Source organism: Hyperolius riggenbachi, chromosome 3, assembly GCF_040937935.1.
Source record: "Hyperolius riggenbachi isolate aHypRig1 chromosome 3, aHypRig1.pri, whole genome shotgun sequence".
Taxonomy (NCBI): domain Eukaryota; kingdom Metazoa; phylum Chordata; class Amphibia; order Anura; family Hyperoliidae; genus Hyperolius; species Hyperolius riggenbachi.
Window position 1 is genome coordinate 64,765,454 of NC_090648.1, and position 23,351 is coordinate 64,788,804.

The following is a 23,351-nucleotide window of genomic DNA, read 5'->3' on the forward strand; positions in this document are numbered from 1 at the left end:
ACCTTTGAGAAAGTGATCTTATCCCTCCTTAAGAACTCCACACTGCACTGTCTGGATCCGTTCCAATTTGCATACAGGTCTAATAGGTCCACCGACGACGCTATAAATATATGCCTGCAGTACATCACCGGCCACCTGGACAGCCCGGACTCATATGCCAGAATGCTCCTCCTGGACTTTAGTTCGACTTTCAACACCATCTGTCCTCGTATACTGCATGACAACCTAGAGGAACTCGGTGTCCACCCCTCCGTCCGCTGCTGGATCACGGACTTCCTTACAGCCCGGTCCCAAGTAGTTAAGCTGGGCGACATCTCGTCCAGGCCAAGGATTACCAACACTGGAGCCCCTCAGGGATGTGTTCTGTCACCCTTCCTGTTCTCGCTCTATACCAACAACTGTACGTCTAAGGATAACTCTGTTAAGGTCATCAAATTTGCCGACGATACCACCATTGTTGGCCTCGTAAGGTTGGCCTCGTAAGCAAGGGAAATTAATAGGCCTCCCGAGACGAGGTGGATAGAATCTGCCACTGGTGCGGAGCAAACAAGCTGGTGCTCAATACCACCAAAACTGTGGAGATGGTCATTGAGAAGGCAGAGGACGACCCCCCGCCCAATTCTCATTGACGGGGCTGAAGTTGAAATCGTCTCCAACGTTCGACTCCTGGGCACAACCATATCTGATGACCTGAGCTGGAAGAACAACACCATCACAACCCAAAAGAAGGCCCAGCAGAGACTCTTCTTCCTGCGCCAACTAAAGAAGTTTGGTATGGCCCAAGAACTCCTCAAATCCTTCTACTCTGCCACCATAGAGTCTGTCCTTTGCACCTCGATACTCGTATGGTACGCTGGCGCCACCGCCAGATACAAAATTCAGAGGGTCATCAGATTAGCAGAGAAAATAATTGGGAAACCCCTCCCCCTCTGGAGCTCATCCACAACTCTAGGTTGTGCTCTAGAGCCTAGGTTCTCAACATGCGGTACGCGTACCCCAGGGGGTACTTCTGATGGATCCAGGGGGTACTTGGGCTTGATGTATTTAATTAAGTTTAATAAATGTATGGTTTCAGAAAATAACAAATCCTATTTAAACAACAGCCAAACTAGTATTTCAGCTAATTAAAAACAATAGCAAATGCTTGGAAATGGTTTAGAAACAATTATCAAGTACTACTATTCAGTGTATCTGTATCAAGGGGTACTTGAGATAGTTCTTACCATATCAGGGGGTACTTGGCCAGCACAGGCTTTTAAAAGTGGTACATACCCATGAAATGTTGAGAAACACTGCTCTAGAGCATCAAAGATTGCCAATGACCCATCACACCCAGGTCATCGCTTCTTCCGACGGCTCCCATCGGGTCGGAGGTTCCGGGCCATCCCCACCAAGACATCTAGGCACAGAGACACTTTCTTCCCCGCAGCGGTGAGGCTATTGAACTCCCTATAAATCCCATGACGCCCCCCTCACACTTGTACTTAGCCGTCACCACCCATGGCCCAAGAGTGTTTACGGTACTGGGATTTTTCTGAGTACGTTGTGCTGCTTCTTGCTGTGATACTGCCTCGGTTTTGCTTGTATTGTATATTTCTGCTGTAACTTAAGGTTGTGCACTGTTCTTACGTTATGTCTCTACTGTAACTTATCTTTGTGAGCTGCCCTGTGATGCTAAAACCAATTCCGGGCATGACCCAGTCATGCTTGGCGAAATAAACGATTCTGATTCTCAGTACAAGTCATCTCCTCTCTCCATAGCCAGACGTGCCCCAAGGATGATACAGCGGTGTCACAAGATGGCGTCATAGATATGAGACACATTACTGGCACGCTCTGCTCCACAAGCCAGGGGACACAGCGCTCTGCACACCATGTCACAAGGGATGGGGGCCACTTGTATGACATCATAACTCTTACCCATATCTGCAGCTTGACTCGCTTCTCGTTCCGGTAAACAGTCTTCACCTTGAAGTCGATCCCCACCGTGCTGACGAAGGCGGAGGTGAAGGAGTCGTCAGCGTAGCGAAAGAGGAAGGAAGTCTTGCCCACGCTGCTGTTCCCTATGATCAGCAGTTTGAACATGTAGTCGAAGCTCTGGTCAGCGGCGTCCTTCTGGGGCTGACGCGGGTCGGTAGCGGAAGCCATCTAAGGTGGGATAAACACAAGTCTGGTTACACAACTGGCAGAAAGTGATACGGGAGGAACTGTAAAAAATGACTCACTTTAATTTTCAAAGGATATTAAAGCATTGAGGCAGAGCAATGGCAAAGCCAATTCAATTACACTTTCCTCTATCTGACCTGATCGCTGCCAAGGTTCACATGACTAATGCACATCCCCATCTAATGCAACTGCACAATGTACTGGCTCTGTCTTCTGTGGGGCTGGATTTATGTAACTCTCTCCAATCCAAGGTCACCTTTATTGTGGTTCCCACTCCATGAGCTGCCCTCATTCCATACACAGCAGCTCTCCATTCCATATACAGCAGCCCCCCATTCCATATACAGCAGCTCTCATTCCATATACAGCAGCCCCTCCATTCAATATACAGCAACCCTCCATTCCATACGCAGCAGCCACCCCATTCCATACGCAGCAGCCACCCCATTCCATACGCAGCAGCCACCCCATTCCATACGCAGCAGCCACCCCATTCCATACGCAGCAGCCACCCCATTCCATACGCAGCAGCCACCCCATTCCATACGCAGCAGCCACCCCATTCCATACGCAGCAGCCACCCCATTCCATACGCAGCAGCCACCCCATTCCATACGCAGCAGCCACCCCATTCCATACGCAGCAGCCACCCCATTGCATACGCAGCAGCCACCCCATTGCATACGCAGCAGCCACCCCATTCCATACGCAGCAGCCACCCCATTCCATATCAGCAGCCACCCCATTCCATACGCAGCAGCCACCCCATTCCATACGCAGCAGCCACCCCATTCCATACGCAGCAGCCACCCCATTCCATACGCAGCAGCCACCCCATTCCATACGCAGCAGCCACTCCATTCCATACGCAGCAGCCACTCCATTCCATACGCAGCAGCCACTCCATTCCATACGCAGCAGCCACTGCAACCACGCCATTCCATATACTGCAGCCACTCCATTCCATATACTGCAGCCACTCCATTCCATATACTGCAGCCACTCCATTCCATATACTGCAGCCACTCCATTCCATATACTGCAGCCACTCCATTCCATATACTGCAGCCACTCCATTCCATATACTGCAGCCACTCCATTCCATATACTGCAGCCACTCCATTCCATATACTGCAGCCACTCCATTCCATATACTGCAGCCACTCCATTCCATATACTGCAGCCACTCCATTCCATATACTGCAGCCACTCCATTCCATATACTGCAGCCACTCCATTCCATATACTGCAGCCACTCCATTCCATATACTGCAGCCACTCCATTCCATATACTGCAGCCACTCCATTCCATACACTGCAGCCACCCCATTCCATACACTGCAGCCACCCCATTCCATACGCAGCAGCCACCCCATTCCATACGCAGCAGCCACCCCATTCCATACGCAGCAGCCACCCCATTCCATACGCAGCAGCCACCCCATTCCATACGCAGCAGCCACCCCATTCCATACGCAGCAGCCACCCCATTCCATACGCAGCAGCCACCCCATTCCATACGCTGCAGCCACCCCATTCCATACGCTGCAGCCACCCCATTCCATACGCTGCAGCCACTCCATTCCATACGCTGCAGCCACTCCATTCCATACGCTGCAGCCACTCCATTCCATACACTGCAGCCACTCCATTCCATACACTGCAGCCACTCCATTCCATACACTGCAGCCACTCCATTCCATACACTGCAGCCACTCCATTCCATACACTGCAGCCACTCCATTCCATACACTGCAGCCACTCCATTCCATACACTGCAGCCACTCCATTCCATACACTGCAGCCACTCCATTCCATACACTGCAGCCACTCCATTCCATACACTGCAGCCACTCCATTCCATACACTGCAGCCACTCCATTCCATACACTGCAGCCACTCCATTCCATACACTGCAGCCACTCCATTCCATACACTGCAGCCACTCCATTCCATACACTGCAGCCACTCCATTCCATACACTGCAGCCACTCCATTCCATACACTGCAGCCACTCCATTCCATACACTGCAGCCACTCCATTCCATACACTGCAGCCACTCCATTCCATACACTGCAGCCACTCCATTCCATACACTGCAGCCACTCCATTCCATACACTGCAGCCACTCCATTCCATACACTGCAGCCACTCCATTCCATACACTGCAGCCACTCCATTCCATACACTGCAGCCACTCCATTCCATACGCAGCAGCCACTCCATTCCATACGCAGCAGCCACTCCATTCCATACGCAGCAGCCACTCCATTCCATACGCAGCAGCCACTCCATTCCATACGCAGCAGCCACTCCATTCCATACGCAGCAGCCCCCATTCCATACGCAGCAGCCACTGCAACCACGCCATTCCATATACTGCAGCCCTCATTCCATATACTGCAGCCACTCCATTCCATATACTGCAGCCACTCCATTCCATATACTGCAGCCACTCCATGCCATATACTGCAGCCACTCCATGCCATATACTGCAGCCACTCCATGCCATATACTGCAGCCACTCCATGCCATACGCAGCAGCCACTCCATGCCATACGCAGCAGCCACTCCATGCCATACGCAGCAGCCACTCCATGCCATACGCAGCAGCCACTCCATGCCATACGCAGCAGCCACTCCATGCCATACGCAGCAGCCACTCCATGCCATACGCAGCAGCCACTCCATGCCATACGCAGCAGCCACTCCATGCCATACGCAGCAGCCACTCCATGCCATACGCAGCAGCCACTCCATGCCATACGCAGCAGCCACTCCATGCCATACGCAGCAGCCACTCCATGCCATACGCAGCAGCCACCCCATGCCATACACAGCAGCCACCCCATGCCATACACAGCAGCCACCCCATGCCATATACAGCAGCCACCCCATGCCATATACAGCAGCCACCCCATGCCATATACAGCAGCCACCCCATGCCATATACAGCAGCCACTCCATGCCATATACAGCAGCCACTCCATGCCATATACAGCAGCCACTCCATGCCATATACAGCAGCCACTCCATGCCATATACAGCAGCCACTCCATGCCATATACAGCAGCCACTCCATGCCATATACAGCAGCCACTCCATGCCATATACAGCAGCCACTCCATGCCATATACAGCAGCCACTCCATGCCATATACAGCAGCCACTCCATGCCATATACAGCAGCCACTCCATGCCATATACAGCAGCCACTCCATGCCATATACAGCAGCCACTCCATGCCATATACAGCAGCCACTCCATGCCATATACTGCAGCCACTCCATGCCATATACTGCAGCCACTCCATGCCATATACTGCAGCCACTCCATGCCATATACTGCAGCCACTCCATGCCATATACTGCAGCCACTCCATGCCATATACTGCAGCCACTCCATTCCATATACTGCAGCCACTCCATTCCATATACTGCAGCCACTCCATTCCATATACTGCAGCCACTCCATTCCATATACTGCAGCCACTCCATTCCATATACTGCAGCCTCCCCATTCCATATACTGCAGCCTCCCCATTCCATATACTGCAGCCACTCCATTCCATATACTGCAGCCACTCCATTCCATATACTGCAGCCTCCCTCATTCCATATACAGCAGCCACCCAGCTTGTAGCCATAGTTTGCAAAGCGGGCAGACCTGGAGCCTGCAATCTTATTGGGTTTCGATTATAGCTGCAATTTACCTTATAGCTTGTAGTCAGGTGGTGCTCGGCTTTAGGACGGGAGTTTAATGTTGAGCAGCAATATTTAACCCCTTAACTAGGTCTTGTCTTCAGCTGGACAAGTTCCCTGTGTCAGCTAGGTCCTTTATCCTCAATTCTTTATTGTTCTGGGGCACTTCATTATTACCTCCTCTCTTCCATGTTAGCTAATCTTCCATTTATCAGGACTAAGGAAGTCACTAGGAAGGAGTGAGGAAATGTCTTCTGGAACTGAGAATGTTAGCTGATTGAACATAGGTTCATTTTTTCAGCGGATTTACAATGGCCCAGATAAACACAAATTATCACAGAGATCGGTCTAGCTGGATAAGACCTCAGCTATGAATAATGGCCACCAGAATTCAAAAAATGTATTCTATTTAATTGTTAAAGAGTGCAGGCCGTGACCCAAGCGCTGCTGAAATTAGGACTGCTACTAGGATATCCGGAAAGCTTACATTACTGGGGAGGCCCGAGGGCAGATATGGCTACTATATAGAGTATAGGTTACAGCAATAGCACAGCTGCAAAGCCTTCTGAAGATGTGAGAGTCAGTGATATGTCATGTCACTGACTGTTCTCAGAGGAGCTCACAATCTAATCCTGCTATAGTCATGGTCTAATGTCCTACCATGTTATGTATTTATATAGCACTGACATCTTCTGCAGCACTTTACAGAGTACATAGTCATGTCACTGACTGTCCTCAGAGGAGCTCATAATCTAATCCTACCATAGTCATAGTCTAACGCCCTAGTATATTACTATTATTCAGGGCTGTGGAGTCGGTACAAAAATCCTCCGACTCCAAGTCCTCAGGTTAGGATTCCACTGACTCCGACTCCTCTAATTTGCATATTACAATCTTGTTGGTTGAAAGTATGTAACATAAATTGCATCTCTTAACTGCCAACGCTTAGGAATTTTAACCACTTCAGGATTCGGCGTACGCTTAACTACGCCCCTGAATCCTGAAGTGGATTGCATGGAAACGGCCGCTCGTATGAGCGGCCGTTCCATGTCAGTTCACGGAGCGTGTCTCCGTGAACACCCTGCGAGCCGCCGATCGCGGCTCGCAGGGTAAATGTAAACACACGGGTAAGATCTTCCCCAGTGTTTACATGTATACGGCGCTGCTGCGCAGCAGCGCCGTAGAGGAGATCGGCGATCCCCGGCCTCTGATTGGCCGGGGACCGCCGGCACCTGATAGGCTGAAGCCTATCCTATCCGGCACAGGACGGAACTCCGTCCTGCGCCGCTCACAGACGGAGAGAGAGGGAGGGAAGGGGAAGGAGGCCAGGAAGCGCTGCGGAGGGGGGCTTTGAAGAGCCCCCCCCCCCGGCAAGCGCAAGCAGCCGGCGGCAATCAGACCCCCCCCCCCCCCCCGCAGCAGGACATCCCCCTAGTGGGGAAAAAAGGGGGGAAGTCTTATCGCCCTGGCTGCCAACTGATCGGTGCTGCGGGCTGGAGAGCCCACGCAGCACCGATCAGCAAAACCACCCCCTGGCACAGAAGTGGTTAAAAGACAACTGAACTGAGAGGGATATGGAGGCTGCCATATTTATTCCCTTTTAAACAATACCAGTTACCTGGCTATCCAGCTGACCTTCTGCCTCTAATACTTTTAGTCATAGACTTAGGCCTCGTTCACATCATATGTGCTTCCGTGTGCATTTGGAAGCGCATATGACGTGGTAACATGCAAGAACGGCAGGAGGGTATAGACAGCCCTTCTGCCATTCACATCAAATCCGCTGTGCAGCAGTACGATGCGCTATGATGCGCTTGCATACTGCTGCATGCATTCTGCCTGCAAGCGCAGAGCTGACCCATTCACTGTCAATGGATGGGATCAGCAGTGCAGCGGGTAGCGGCGCAGATGGCGTGCGATCGTAAACGTTGCATTCCAATCGCACGGCCATCTGCACTGTATAGATGTGAACGAGGACTAAAACTAGTCCTTGGTAAGAGTACTTGTAGAAGGTACAGACAGGAACAAAGACCATCTATCAGCCCCTAGGCAATGTAACTGTGGGTACATGTAAGAATGATGTGCAGGTACTCTGCAGGGGAGTGAGGGGATTCTTCCTCTATTACACATTCTTCATGCACAATCTGAAGCAGGTTTATGGGCGATAGACAACACCTCTGTGTTCAATGTGCACAACATTCTCAGTGGATTCCCTGCAGCTCTGTGGGGAGTGCATATGTAGAGTATAGTACTACTGTGTAACTTAAATGGGAACTGAAGAGGCATACGGAGGCTGCCATATTTATTTCCTTTTAATCAATACCAGTTGCCTGGCAACCCTGCTGGTCTGTTTCTCTGCAGTTGTATCTGAATAACACCACAAACAAGCATGCAGCTAGTCTTGTCAGATCTGACTTTAAAGTCTGAAACACCTGATCTGCTGCATGCTTGTTCAGGGTCTATGGCTAATAGTATTAGAGGCAGAGGATCAGCAGGGCTGCCAGGCAACTGGTATTGCTTAAAAGTAAATAAACATGGCAGCCTCCATATACCTCTCTCTTCAGTTCCCCTTTAAAGTAAACCTGAGACAGATTAAAGTTTTATACATACCTGGGCTTCCTCCAGCCCCCTTCAGGCTAATCAGTCCTTCGCTGTCCTCCTCCACCACCTGGATCTTCTGCTATGAGTCCAGGTACTTGAGCCAGTCTGGCGTAGTGCGCATGCACACACTCCGCCACCAGGAACATACTACACTTGCGCAGCACTATTGCGCAGATGCAGAACGCTCCTGGCTGAGGAAGTGGCATGCGGCCGGACTGAATTAGCTGAATTACCGGGACTCATAACAGAAGATCCAGGTGGTGGAGGAGGACAGCGAGGGACTGATTAGCCTGAAGGGGGCTGGAGGAAGCCCCAGGTATGTATAAAACTTTCATCCGTCTCAGGTACCCTCTAGTCACCAAACCAAATTTTAACAACATATCAAATGATTTAATTTCATGAGCAAAGTACATTTGCATAAATCAGAATCAACACAGAATTATTTTATATCTCATTGACCATTTCTATTAGTGACACAGCTACACATCAGGCTTTATTCTTACAGCAAAGATGTTATTTCGTATATATGAGATTCCTGTGTACACATCATATATACAGTCACAATCAGATGTGTATATCTGACTTTAAACATACGGGGACTGCTTTATTGAAGCAGCACAAGTAACTCATTTTGATTGGTTGATTTCATTTTTGTGGACTAAGCACAGCTATTACTGTATGTATAAGTTATTTATGATGACTTATCTGAGAAATAGAACATTTTATCATATTTTCCATTTTAATTACAGTTTAAACTCATTAGGAGTCGGAGTCAGTGCATTTTTTCCCGACTCAAGGTACCCAAAAAATGCTCCAACTCCTCGACTCCAACTCCGCAGCCCTGCTATTATTATGTATTTATATAGCACTGACATCTTCTGCAGCACTGTACAGAGTACATAGTCATGTCACTGACTGTCCTCAGAGGAGCTCACAATCTAATCCCGCCATAGTCATAGTCTAATGTCTAAGGGCAATTTTGGGGTAAAACATTCACTTTATGAATAAAGCATCACCATGTTTTAGGGATTTGAGAGGAAACTAGAGTACAGGAGCAAACACAAGGAATGCATGCAAACTTTTAGCAACGTCACGGTCTAGATTTGAACCTGAGACCCTGCAAGGCAAGCGTGCCATTTTATACAATATAGTGTCACTCATCCTTATATACTGTATGCTTCAGCTGGCAGCATTCTCCAGAAAGTCTATTCAGCAACATACCTTTTAGTCACAATACCAGAAGCTGCTAAGATAACAGCTTTAATGACCATGGATCTGTAGCATCTTTGCATGGCTTGCAGTTTAGGTGGCTAAGGGGCTGAAGCAACCACTTACCCTATTAGCATGCGTACATAATAAAAAGGTATTTTATAGAGGAACTCCAGTGAAAATAATGTAATAAAAAAGTGCTTCATTTTTACAATAACTACGTATAAATGATTTAGTCAGTGTTTGCCCATTGTAAAACCTTTCCTCTCCCTGATTTACATTCAGACATTTATCACATGGTGACCTTTTCCTGCTGGCAGGTGATGTAGCTGCTGCTTGCTGTTTTGGCAGTTGGAAACAGCTGTAAACAGCTATTTCCCACAATGCAGCGAGGTTCACAGACAGGAAACTGCCAGAAGTACCATGGTCCTCAGTTTCTTGTGGGAGGGGTCTCACCACAATATCAGCCTTACAGAGCCCCCTGATGGTCTGTTTGTGAAAAGGAATAGATTGCTCACGTAAAAGGGGGCATCAGCTACTGATTGGGAAAAAGTTCAATTCTTGGTCGGAGTTTCTCTTTAAAAAACGGACCAAACCCCCACACAAACATCCCTCTTGATGCATAACTCTAACTGCCCCCCTCCCCCCAACACCCTACTCAATTGCTAACCTCAACCGCCCCCAGCAAAAACACGTCGCCCCCCCCCCCCCCCACACACACACACACACAAACCCCCACCCCATGCTGCCAATCGTCAATTTTCTTTTTTTTTTGTTAAACATACAGTATATTCTGTCGTATAAGACTACTTTTTAACCCTTTGAATCTTCTGAAAAGTCAGGGGTCGTCTTATACACCAGATGGCATTGATGCCGGGCGATAGACCCTGTCCTGTTACCAAATCTCAGATCTCGCTGCTGGGGACTGTAGTAAAGCGGCGCAGGTGCACTTGTGCGAGATCTGAGAGACAGAGAAGGAGGTAAATAGGATACAAGGGGCGGGCCAGACGGGTCAAAGAGGCGTGTTTTATGGGCACAACGCAATCTATTCTTCCATACCGCTGATAAACAGGGAGGCAGAGAGAGCTGACCAATCCATTTAGGGAGAGTTAACCAATGCAACCAGTCAATCACCTGTATACTGTTATATACTGGGTACCACATACAGTACAGCACAAGTATCTGTTCATACATAGCACCAGCATATGATTATTTGTTCATTTTTATTTGGTATGCGTTGGAAGGGGGGTAGTCTTATAAGGTGAGTATATCCCAAACTCTATATTTTAACTGGAAAAGTTTGGGGGTCGTCTTATACGCCAGAATATACGGTAATTTTTAGCAGCATTACATCAAAGGTCAGCGCAGGTTTAGAAAGTCATTATATGTAGGGAATGGTAAATTCTTCACCACAATATATCAAATGCTCAGAAGTAGGTATCCGCCAAACATCAAAACTAGAAAAGGCTTACCAGCTCCCAACAACCCACATTATAAGGTTGTAAAATGGCTCAGGTCACAGATAACATCCAGGGAACATCAGACGTCGTGAAGATCCAGTGGGCATCCGTATGGAGGTAAAGTTTCAGGAATTTATATAGGAAAACAAAAATGGCAATATCTAAGCATAACCCGTTTATTTAAATAAAATTTCTTTAAAAGGCAGTAGATATAAAAACAATAACTCACATCCCCTGATGACGCAAGACTGCGAAACCGGTCGGGAAGGTAACAGGCGGCACCATTGTCTACTGATCTACGATTGACCATTACATGCGCTCTAATCTTCCAGGGTTCCCTGTTTATGGGCACCGTATGTGAGTTATTGTTTTTATATCTACTGCCTTTTAAAGAAATTTTATTTAAATAAACGGGTTATGCTTAGATATTGCCGTTTTTGTTTTCTAATATAAATTCCTGAAACTTTACCTCCATACGGATGTCCACTGGATCTTCACGACGTCTGATGTTCCCTGGACGTTATCTGTGACCTGAGCCATTTTACAACCTTATAATGTGGGTTGTTGGGAGCTGGTAAGCCTTTTTTAGTTTTGATATTTGGCGGATACCTACTTCTGAGCATTTGATATATTGTGGTGAAGAATTTACCATTCCCTACATACAATGACTTTCCAAACCTGCGCTGACCTTTGATGTATGCCTGACTTCTGAACTTTTGGACATTGTTTTTCTCAGCGGCGGTTCCATTGTCCCTTGGCGCCGATATATTTGCTATTATAATTTTTAGCAGCATTGATGGCTAATTTGGGCACCCGAGTTTCACCTCAATGCCACCATTTCAATGGAAGCGCTCAAACTTTCGCTGCTGGCGAGTGCACAAATTGCCTGCTTCGTATAAGCGTGAGCGTACATGATTACCCTGAGCATTACTATGGTTACAAGTGTTACTCCGGCCCTTACTGTAAACAATTTTCACATGTTTTTAAATAAGTTAGTTTCTTCTTCAAGCATAATATAGAACTGGCTCAGAAATGAAAGGGAACATACATGATTTTAGAGATATGCAGTAATTGAACACTGATCTCTTTCAGTCCCATAAACTCATGCTTCTTTTGAAGTTAAAAATGTGCCTCAGAATATAGATAACATGAGGACATAACCATTACTAGTGAGCTGTCTCTGCGATATGCAGGGCTGGATATGCAACTCAGAGCCCTGTAGGCACTGGCGTTCCTAAACTCCACCCCTGAACACAGGCCACACCCCCAAGTAAAACTATTCTGATCTCTAATCCCTTTCCTTATGTCACTAACTGTCCTTTTAGAATCTCAAACTCTAATCACTACCTCATATCATCCTTAAAAGTGAACCTCCAGACTAAAAATCTACTCAGCAGCACTGAAAAGGCTTGGTGTTTAATAGTTTCACAGCATCAGAATTTTGTTTTTCTTTCCAAACCCTCATTTTTAGCTGCACAGAAGCTAAGCTCCGCCCCACCAAAGAAAACTGCCCGGGCAGGTTTCCCCTGATGCTGTGCAAAGCATGATGGGATTTCTGATGATGTTCTTGTTGCTTAGCAACTGGGAGGGGTGATCAGGACACAGGACAGTTGGAACTGTGGGGGAGATTTATCAACGCATTACCGACAGATTTTTCTTCCTAATCTGTTCTAACCAGCAGGGAGAACAGTTCTGCATGATAATACGAACCTTCTTAAATCCTAGGTAATAGTGGCACTTTAGCATGAATTTCTAGAGCTGCACTACAGTTAAGAAAAGTGCAAACAAATCCATCCCTTAACTGGCGTAGAATAAGAAGTGCTTGATAGCAGCTCTACATATGTAGAATTGCAGGCTAGATATGATTGCAGAGTGCAGGCTACATGTGATTTGTGAGGTGCTCCTCCCCCCTGCTGAATTCCTCCTCAGAGCTTGCTGCTATCAATACTTTTTCGAACAACTTGTCGTCAGACTTGTCATTTGAACTACTTGGAGTGCAAACAATAAGTCGTTCAGACGTCATGTACACACTGACCAACAAGTCGTTTGATATGCTAATATACCTAATTTACATGTCATTTAACCAACTTGATAATGGACAATTAATTGGATAGAACAATGGACTGGAGTAAATGACTGATCAAACGACTTGTTCTTTGAACATCTATTAGTTGGACAAACGACTAAAAGTCGTTTATACAGATGTACGGACCTAACGGTCTTTTGAACAACGGTTGGTTCAACGGATCCGCTGAGCGGATCGGGCAAACTGGCTGTTATCAGTCGCTCGACAACGCGTACACACGTCCAACTTGTCGTCCAAACGACAAGTCGGATGAGAAGTTCGAAAAAGTTGGATGTGTGTACGTACCTTTAGTAACATTAGACAAGGATTAGGGTGTAAGTGCCTGAGGTTAGTCAAATGAGGCCGCGATTAAGATTTTTACCTCCTGAGGTCAGTGATCTGAGGAAGGGGCCCCTCTCTCCGAAATAAGTCGCCTGTAGTGCCTCAAAGTGACAATGAAGCAAAAAAATAAAAATAAAAAAAATAAAAAAAAACTTATGATAATTAGTTGTATGTGTAGTACGGATAATTCCTAGAACATTAGTAGCAAAGAGAAAAGTCATTTTTATTTTCAGTTATATAGCTTTATTTTTATAACATTGCATCATTCTCCAATATTCTCAGTTTACAAATTACATCCTGTATTTTAAATGATGAAATAGAGCAGAGCTAATGACCCTTTGAACTTTTCTATACAAAGCAGAACTGAAGATATCATTAAAATTGACAGTTTCACTTACCTGGGGCTTAGCCTCCAGCAGCCGTTCTCCCTGCCACCGGTCCTCCGTTCTCCCGCCGCCACCTAGATTCGGTTTCGCTAACGGGCCACTGCGCCTGCGCAGCTCTGGCAAAGCGTATCCTTTGCGTACCAGTCTGCATTAGCGCTATTGCAGATGGGAATGCGGAAAAAGGATACGCTTGGCAGGGCTGCGCAGGTGCACTGGCCCCTCGACTTACAAGTCAAGGAACAAAACTAGCTGTCGGCGGGGAACGGAGGAGCGTTGGGGAGCCCCGTGGTACAGGACGGCTGCAAGGGGCTTGCAGAAGCCTCAGGTAAGTGAAAATGTTTGTTTTAATAATATCTTCAGCTCCGGTTTAAACAAACAAGAAACAGTGAGCCAGGTTGAGATAAGTGCTTCAGAAAATAGCACTGCTGTCAAACTAAATTAGTCTGAGAACTCGGAGAAACTCTTTTGCATAGATAACAACTGGAGTTTCTTAACTCTTCCTGTACTGGAAACAATATGAGACTCATATCTGTGCTAATGTTCTATTTCTTAGCAGTACTACACACACAAATCATTATATCATAGGTTTATTTTCACTTCAGATCCCCTTTGATGGAAAAAGTGGTCCTGGCGATATGACTAGTGGGCTGCCTCTTGTAGCTGCTGCTCCCTATTCAGCAGATAAATGGGCATAGCTGCAGGAATGACAGGCTCTCTTTACCCCTGTAGCGGCATGCAGCTGCTCTGCAGACATAGTGAGGGTAAAGGGCAGTCACAGACAGCGGTGGTGGAAATGCGCAGCTGTAAAGGGCGATTCCTATGCTCGCCCCGCCGGGTCTGACTGACAGCTCCATATATCTACAGAGCAGCAGAGAGTAATTATGCAGCTAAGCTAGTATCACTACAGAAGGAGGGCAGAGCAGCAGCTGCATCCACACTGTACAGCTCATCACCCATCTCATCCAGCTGACTCCCAGCAAGGAAATCTCATGTAGTAAAGCAGTAGCACACCACCACTGTCTGATGGATAGTGCAGGCTGCAAGCCCTGCTACACAGCGCAATACAGCACACAGCACTACACGATACAGCACACTGCACAATGCACTACACACTGCCCAGTACAGCACAATGCACTACACACTGCCCAGTACACCACAATGCACTACACACTGCCCAGTACAGCACAATGCACTACACACTGCCCAGTACAGCACAATGCACTACACACTGCCCAGTACAGCACAATGCACTACACACTGCCCAGTACACCACAATGCACTACACACTGCCCAGTACAGCACAATGCACTACACACTGCCCAGTACAGCACAATGCACTACACACTGCCCAGTACAGCACAATGCACTACACACTGCCCAGTACACCACAATGCACTACACACTGCCCAGTACAGCACAATGCACTACACACTGCCCAGTACAGCACAATGCACTACACACTGCCCAGTACAGCACAATGCACTACACACTGCCCAGTACACCACAATGCACTACACACTGCCCAGTACAGCACAATGCACTACACACTGCCCAGTACAGCACAATGCACTACACACTGCCCAGTACAGCACAATGCACTACACACTGCCCAGTACAGCACAGTGCACTACACACTGCCCAGTACAGCACAGTGCACTACACACTGCCCAGTACAGCACAATGCACTACACACTGCCCAGTACAGTACAGCACAATGCACTACACACTGCCCAGTACAGCACAATGCACTACACACTGCCCAGTACAGCATAATGCACTACACACTGCCCAGTACAGCACAATGCACTACACACTGCCCAGTACAGCACAATGCACTACACACTGCCCAGTACAGCACAATGCACTACACACTGCCCAGTACAGCACAATGCACTACACACTGCCCAGTACAGCACAATGCACTACACACTGCCCAGTACAGTACAGCACAATGCACTACACACTGCCCAGTACAGCACAATGCACTACACTGCCCAGTACAGCACAATGCACTACACACTGCCCAGTACAGCACAATACACTACACACTGCCCAGTACAGTACAGCACAATGCACTACACACTGCCCAGTACAGCACAATGCACTACACACTGCCCAGTACAGTACAGCACAATGCACTACACACTGCCCAGTACAGCACAATGCACTACACACTGCCCAGTACAGCACAATGCACTACACACTGCCCAGTACAGCACAATGCACTACACACTGCCCAGTACAGCACAATGCACTACACACTGCCCAGTACAGCACAATGCACTACACACTGCCCAGTACAGCACAATGCACTACACACTGCCCAGTACAGCACAATGCACTACACACTGCCCAGTACAGCACAATGCACTACACACTGCCCAGTACAGCACAGTGCACTACACACTGCCCAGTACAGCACAATGCACTACACACTGCCCAGTACAGCACAGTGCACTACACACTGCCCAGTACAGCACAGTGCACTACACACTGCCCAGTACAGCACAGTGCACTACACACTGCCCAGTACAGGACAGTGCACTACACACTGCCCAGTACAGGACAGTGCACTACACACTGCCCAGTACAGGACAGTGCACTACACACTGCCCAGTACAGGACAGTGCACTACACACTGCCCAGTACAGGACAGTGCACTACACACTGCCCAGTACAGGACAGTGCACTACACACTGCCCAGTACAGGACAGTGCACTACACACTGCCCAGTACAGGACAGTGCACTACACACTGCCCAGTACAGCACAGTGCACTACACACTGCCCAGTACAGCACAATGCACTACACACTGCCCAGTACAGCACAGTGCACTACACACTGCCCAGTACAGCACAGTGCACTACACACTGCCCAGTACAGCACAATGCACTACACACTGCCCAGTACAGCACAATGCACTACACACTGCCCAGTACACCACAATGCACCACACAATGCACTGCACACTGCCCAGTACAGCACAATGCACTATACACTGCCCAGTACAGCACAGCACAATGCACCACACACTGCACAGTACAGTGCAATGCACTACACACTGCCCAGTACAGCGCAATGCACTACACACTGCCTAGTACAGCACAATGCACTACACACTGCCCAGTACAGCACAGTGCACTACACACTGCACAGTACAGCACAATGCACTACACACTGCACAGTACAGCACAATGCACTACACACTGCCCAGTACAGCACAGTGCACTACACACTGCCCAGTACAGCACAATGCACTACACACTGCCCAGTACAGCACAATGCACTACACACTGCCCAGTACAGCACAATGCACTACACACTGCCCAGTACAGCACAGCACAATGCACCACACAATGCACTGCACACTTCCCCATTCAGCACAATGCACCACACTACACACTGCCCAGTACAACACACTGCATAGTATTACACCCTGCCCAGTACAGCACATTGCACCGTACTACACACTGCCCAGTTCAGCTCAGCACAGCACAATGCACCACACTACACACTGCCCAGTACTATACACTGCACACTGCCCAGTAGAGCACAATACACTGCATCACACTACACACTGCCCAGTACAGCACAATGCACTACACACTGCCCAGTACAGCACAATGCACTACACACTGCCCAGTACAGCACAATGCACTACACACTGCCCAGTACAGCACAGTGCACTACACACTGCCCAGTACAGCACAGTGCACTACACACTGCCCAGTACAGCACAGTGCACTACACACTGCCCAGTACAGCACAGTGCACTACACACTGCCCAGTACAGCACAGTGCACTACACACTGCCCAGTACAGCACAGTGCACTACACACTGCCCAGTACAGCACAGTGCACTACACACTGCCCAGTACAGCACAGTGCACTACACACTGCCCAGTACAGCACAGTGCACTACACACTGCCCAGTACAGGACAGTGCACTACACACTGCCCAGTACAGGACAGTGCACTACACACTGCCCAGTACAGGACAGTGCACTACACACTGCCCAGTACAGCACAATGCACTACACACTGCCCAGTACAGCACAATGCACTACACACTGCCCAGTACAGCATAATGCACTACACACTGCCCAGTACAGCACAATGCACTACACACTGCCCAATACAGCACAATGCACTACACACTGCCCAGTACAGCACAATGCACTACACACTGCCCAGTACAGCACAATGCACTACACACTGCCCAGTACAGTACAGCACAATGCACTACACACTGCCCAGTACAGTACAGCACAATGCACTACACACTGCCCAGTACAGCACAATGCACTACACACTGCCCAGTACAGCACAATGCACTACACACTGCCCAGTACAGTACAGCACAATGCACTACACACTGCCCAGTACAGTACAGCACAATGCACTACACACTGCCCAGTACAGCACAATGCACTACACTGCCCAGTACAGCACAATGCACTACACACTGCCCAGTACAGCACAATACACTACACACTGCCCAGTACAGTACAGCACAATGCACTACACACTGCCCAGTACAGCACAATGCACTACACACTGCCCAGTACAGTACAGCACAATGCACTACACACTGCCCAGTACAGTACAGCACAATGCACTACACACTGCCCAGTACAGCACAATGCACTACACACTGCCCAGTACAGCACAATGCACTACACACTGCCCAGTACAGCACAATGCACTACACACTGCCCAGTACAGCACAATGCACTACACACTGCCCAGTACAGCACAATGCACTACACACTGCCCAGTACAGCACAATGCACTACACACTGCCCAGTACAGCACAATGCACTACACACTGCCCAGTACAGCACAGTGCACTACACACTGCCCAGTACAGCACAGTGCACTACACACTGCACAGTACAGCACAGTGCACTACACACTGCCCAGTACAGCACAGTGCACTACACACTGCCCAGTACAGCACAATGCACTACACACTGCCCAGTACAGCACAATGCACTACACACTGCCCAGTACAGCACAATGCACTACACACTGCCCAGTACAGCACAATGCACTACACACTGCCCAGTACAGCACAGTGCACTACACACTGCCCAGTACAGCACAGTGCACTACACACTGCCCAGTACAGCACAATGCACTACACACTGCCCAGTACAGCACAGTGCACTACACACTGCCCAGTACAGCACAGTGCACTACACACTGCCCAGTACAGCACAGTGCACTACACACTGCCCAGTACAGCACAGTGCACTACACACTGCCCAGTACAGGACAGTGCACTACACACTGCCCAGTACAGGACAGTGCACTACACACTGCCCAGTACAGGACAGTGCACTACACACTGCCCAGTACAGCACAGTGCACTACACACTGCCCAGTACAGCACAGTGCACTACACACTGCCCAGTACAGCACAATGCACTACACACTGCCCAGTACAGCACAATGCACTACACACTGCCCAGTACAGCACAATGCACTACACACTGCCCAGTACAGCACAGTGCACTACACACTGCCCAGTACAGCACAATGCACTACACACTGCCCAGTACAGCACAGTGCACTACACACTGCCCAGTACAGCACAGTGCACTACACACTGCCCAGTACAGCACAATGCACTACACACTGCCCAGTACAGCACAGTGCACTACACACTGCCCAGTACAGCACAGTGCACTACACACTGCCCAGTACAGCACAGTGCACTACACACTGCCCAGTACAGCACAGTGCACTACACACTGCCCAGTACAGCACAGTGCACTACACACTGCCCAGTACAGCACAGTGCACTACACACTGCCCAGTACAGCACAGTGCACTACACACTGCCCAGTACAGGACAGTGCACTACACACTGCCCAGTACAGGACAGTGCACTACACACTGCCCAGTACAGGACAGTGCACTACACACTGCCCAGTACAGGACAGTGCACTACACACTGCCCAGTACAGCACAGTGCACTACACACTGCCCAGTACAGCACAGTGCACTACACACTGCCCAGTACAGCACAGTGCACTACACACTGCCCAGTACAGCACAGTGCACTACACACTGCCCAGTACAGCACAATGCACTACACACTGCCCAGTACAGTACAGCACAATGCACTACACACTGCCCAGTACAGCACAATGCACTACACACTGCCCAGTACACCACAATGCACCACACAATGCACTGCACACTGCCCAGTACAGCACAATGCACTACACACTGCCCAATACAGCACAATGCACTACACACTGCCCAGTACAGCACAATGCACTACACACTGCCCAGTACAGCACAGCACAATGCACCACACACTGCACAGTACAGTGCAATGCACTACACACTGCCCAGTACAGCGCAATGCACTACACACTGCTCAGTACAGCACAATGCACTACACACTGCCTAGTACAGCACAATGCACTACACACTGCCCAGTACAGCACAATGCACTACACACTGCCCAGTACAGCACAATGCACTACACTGCCCAGTACAGCACAATGCACTACACACTGCCCAGTACAGCACAATGCACTACACACTGCACAGTACAGCACAATGCACTACACACTGCCCAGTACAGCACAATGCACTACACACTGCCCAGTACAGCACAGCACAATGCACCACACAATGCACTGCACACTTCCCCATTCAGCACAATGCACCACACTACACACTGCCCAGTACAACACACTGCATAGTATTACACCCTGCCCAGTACAGCACATTGCACCGTACTACACACTGCCCAGTTCAGCTCAGCACAGCACAATGCACCACACTACACACTGCCCAGTACTATACACTGCACACTGCCCAGTAGAGCACAATACACTGCATCACACTACACACTGCCCAGTACAGCACAATACACTGAACACTGCCCTGTACATCAGACTACACAGTACAGCACAATGCACAACACAGCGCAATGCCACTGCCCAGTACAGCACAGTACACTGCATCACACTACACACTGCTCAGTACAGCACAATGCATTGCACAGTACAATGCACATCACTACACTGTACAGTACAGCACAATGCACAACACACAGCACAATGCATTACTGCTTTGGCCCAAGCAGGACCAATCCCAATGTTATTTCCGTTTCCACACCAATTGGATTCCACTACCTTGAGCACAGATCCTCATCCCTCCATTCCCCTGCATAGCAACAGGACGCTTCACTGGCCTGGAAGCTAGAGATGTGTCTGTACAGCATTGGTCTACACATTGTTGCCTGAGAGATTGTTTCCTGATCCCCGGACATCAATTATTGCATATGTGTAAGTACCTTAAAGAGGAACTGTAACGCCAAACGGCCCCTGGGGGGTACTCACCTCGGGTGGGGGAAGCCTCAGGATCCTAATGAGGCTTCCCACGCCGTTCTGCGTCCCTCGGGGGTCTCGCTGTAGCCCTCCGTACAGCCGTGACGCAATATTTACCTTCCTGGCTCCTGCGCAGGCGCTCTGATGCCTCTCGGCGCCGAAGTAGGCGGAAATACCCGATCACCGTCGGGTCTGCTCTACTGCGCAGGCGCAAGTTTCCGGCGCCTGCGCAGTAGAGCGGACCCGACGGAGATCGGGTATTTCCGTCTATTTCCGTGCAGAAAGTCGCCACAGCACCCCCGCTGGAGCCAGCAAAGGTAAATATTGAACTGACAGTCGGCACAGTCGCCGGCTGTTCGGAGGGCTGCGGCGAGACCCCCGTGGGACAGAGGACGGCATGGGAAGCCTCATTAGGATCCGGAGGCTTCCCCCACCCGAGGTGAGTACCCCCCAGGGGATCTTTTTAATGTTACAGAGTCTCTTTAAGGCTGAGCTGTGCATGTGGCTGTTTCTGCAAATACAACCAAGGTAACGTCCTTTAAAGGGAATCTGAAATGAGGAGGATAGGAACGCTACCATAATTATTTTCTTTTAAAGCAACAGGGACAGACATACTACCCCAGGAACACATATATAACATAAATACTAGTTCTACTTACAAATCATATGTATTGTACTGTCCACATTTAGAATTTTATATAGCAAATTAAGAGATAGCCGTTCCAGGCATTTCCCATTGTTGCTGCCTCTGACTATAGCCAATCTTGATGTAATTTCCTCCCTTACTTTTTTATCTCCTAGAAACGACACTGTCATATCTAGCTTGATTTGTAAACATATTTGCACACAGCATAGATCGAATTTCAGTAGCTTCTGCAGAGGGGTGAAGTGTATTTCCCTTCTCAGTCTGTCACACTGAACTGCCCTCTGCCAATCAGTGAGGAACAGAAAGTGGGAGGGGAGAGCTTCCCTCTCCTCTGCAATGTACCAGAATAGAGCCAGGCTGACTGAGGCAAGATTCATTACAGCAGAAACATTTATGATTATATTGAAATGCTTTAAATGCCGACTGCATGTAGAGTACATAATAAACACAGAGCAGTGGGTAAATGGAATTCCATTTTGTGGCCAACAATCCCGCTTTTAAACAATACCAGTTGCCTGGCTGTCATAGTAATAGGCAGCTGGATAGCGTACTGGTTAAGGGTGTATCCTTTGGCTTTAATGTAGGGTTTAAGCCCTAGTGGCTGAAGCTCTAAAACTCTTGAGTCCTCCAAGAAATTAGTGCAATATAATGGTATCTGTCTTGTCCTGTCTAGTGTCTGAAGCAAGCATACAGCTAATCTTGTCAGAAACATCTGATCTGTTGCATGCTTGTTCAGGGGCTATAGCTAAAAGTATTAGAGGCAGAGGATCAGCAGAACTGCCAAGCAACTGGTATTGCTTAAAAGGAAATAAATATGGCAGCCTCCATTTCTCTCTCAGTTTAAAAGGTGGCCACACACTCCATACAATTTTTAAATATCTGTTCAATTCAAGATTTGCAATTTTTCTGACTGATTGTAACAGTTCAAAAATCTGACCTATGTACCACACACGTTCAATTTTTCCCCCAATTATGATAAAAATGATTGCAAACTGAGAAAATTGCTACGGTGTGTATATTAATAAATGGACGATCTAACGCACACCATACAATCTTTAGAAAAATTGAAGAAAAATTTTCAGCATTCCGGATCAATAAAAATCGAAAAAGAACAGGAAATCCGATCGGATTTTTCAGTCAAATGACAAAAAAAAAATAATATTTATTAAATTGCCGTAAAATTGGATCATTTTATTGTATCTTGTGTGGCACAAATGCATTGAGATGTATAGATCTGATGTGTGTGGTGGGAGGGGCTTTTCCATGAATTGTCTCCATGGTGAAGGCGGTGGGCTGTACAAATCGTGGAGTCTAAGAGGCACAGATTGGAGTGAAGGAATAAGTTAATACATAGCTTACAGGCAGACAGGGCAATACAGGGCCTGTAATGGAAGCCTTCTATTAGGACTGCCATCTGTCCCTT

At 48.4% G+C, this 23,351-nt stretch overlaps 1 protein-coding gene across 1 annotated transcript in view; it reads right to left on the reverse strand.

The window, feature by feature from the left end:
* The window catches only part of RAB3D (RAB3D, member RAS oncogene family), a 54,120-nt gene that overhangs the window by 15,812 nt on the left and 14,957 nt on the right, over positions 1-23,351 (reverse strand). Inside the window, exon 2 of the mRNA XM_068272182.1 lies at positions 1,921-2,148. Coding sequence (XP_068128283.1) covers positions 1,921-2,148 — 228 coding nt within the window. The remainder of the gene's footprint in view (positions 1-1,920; positions 2,149-23,351) is intronic.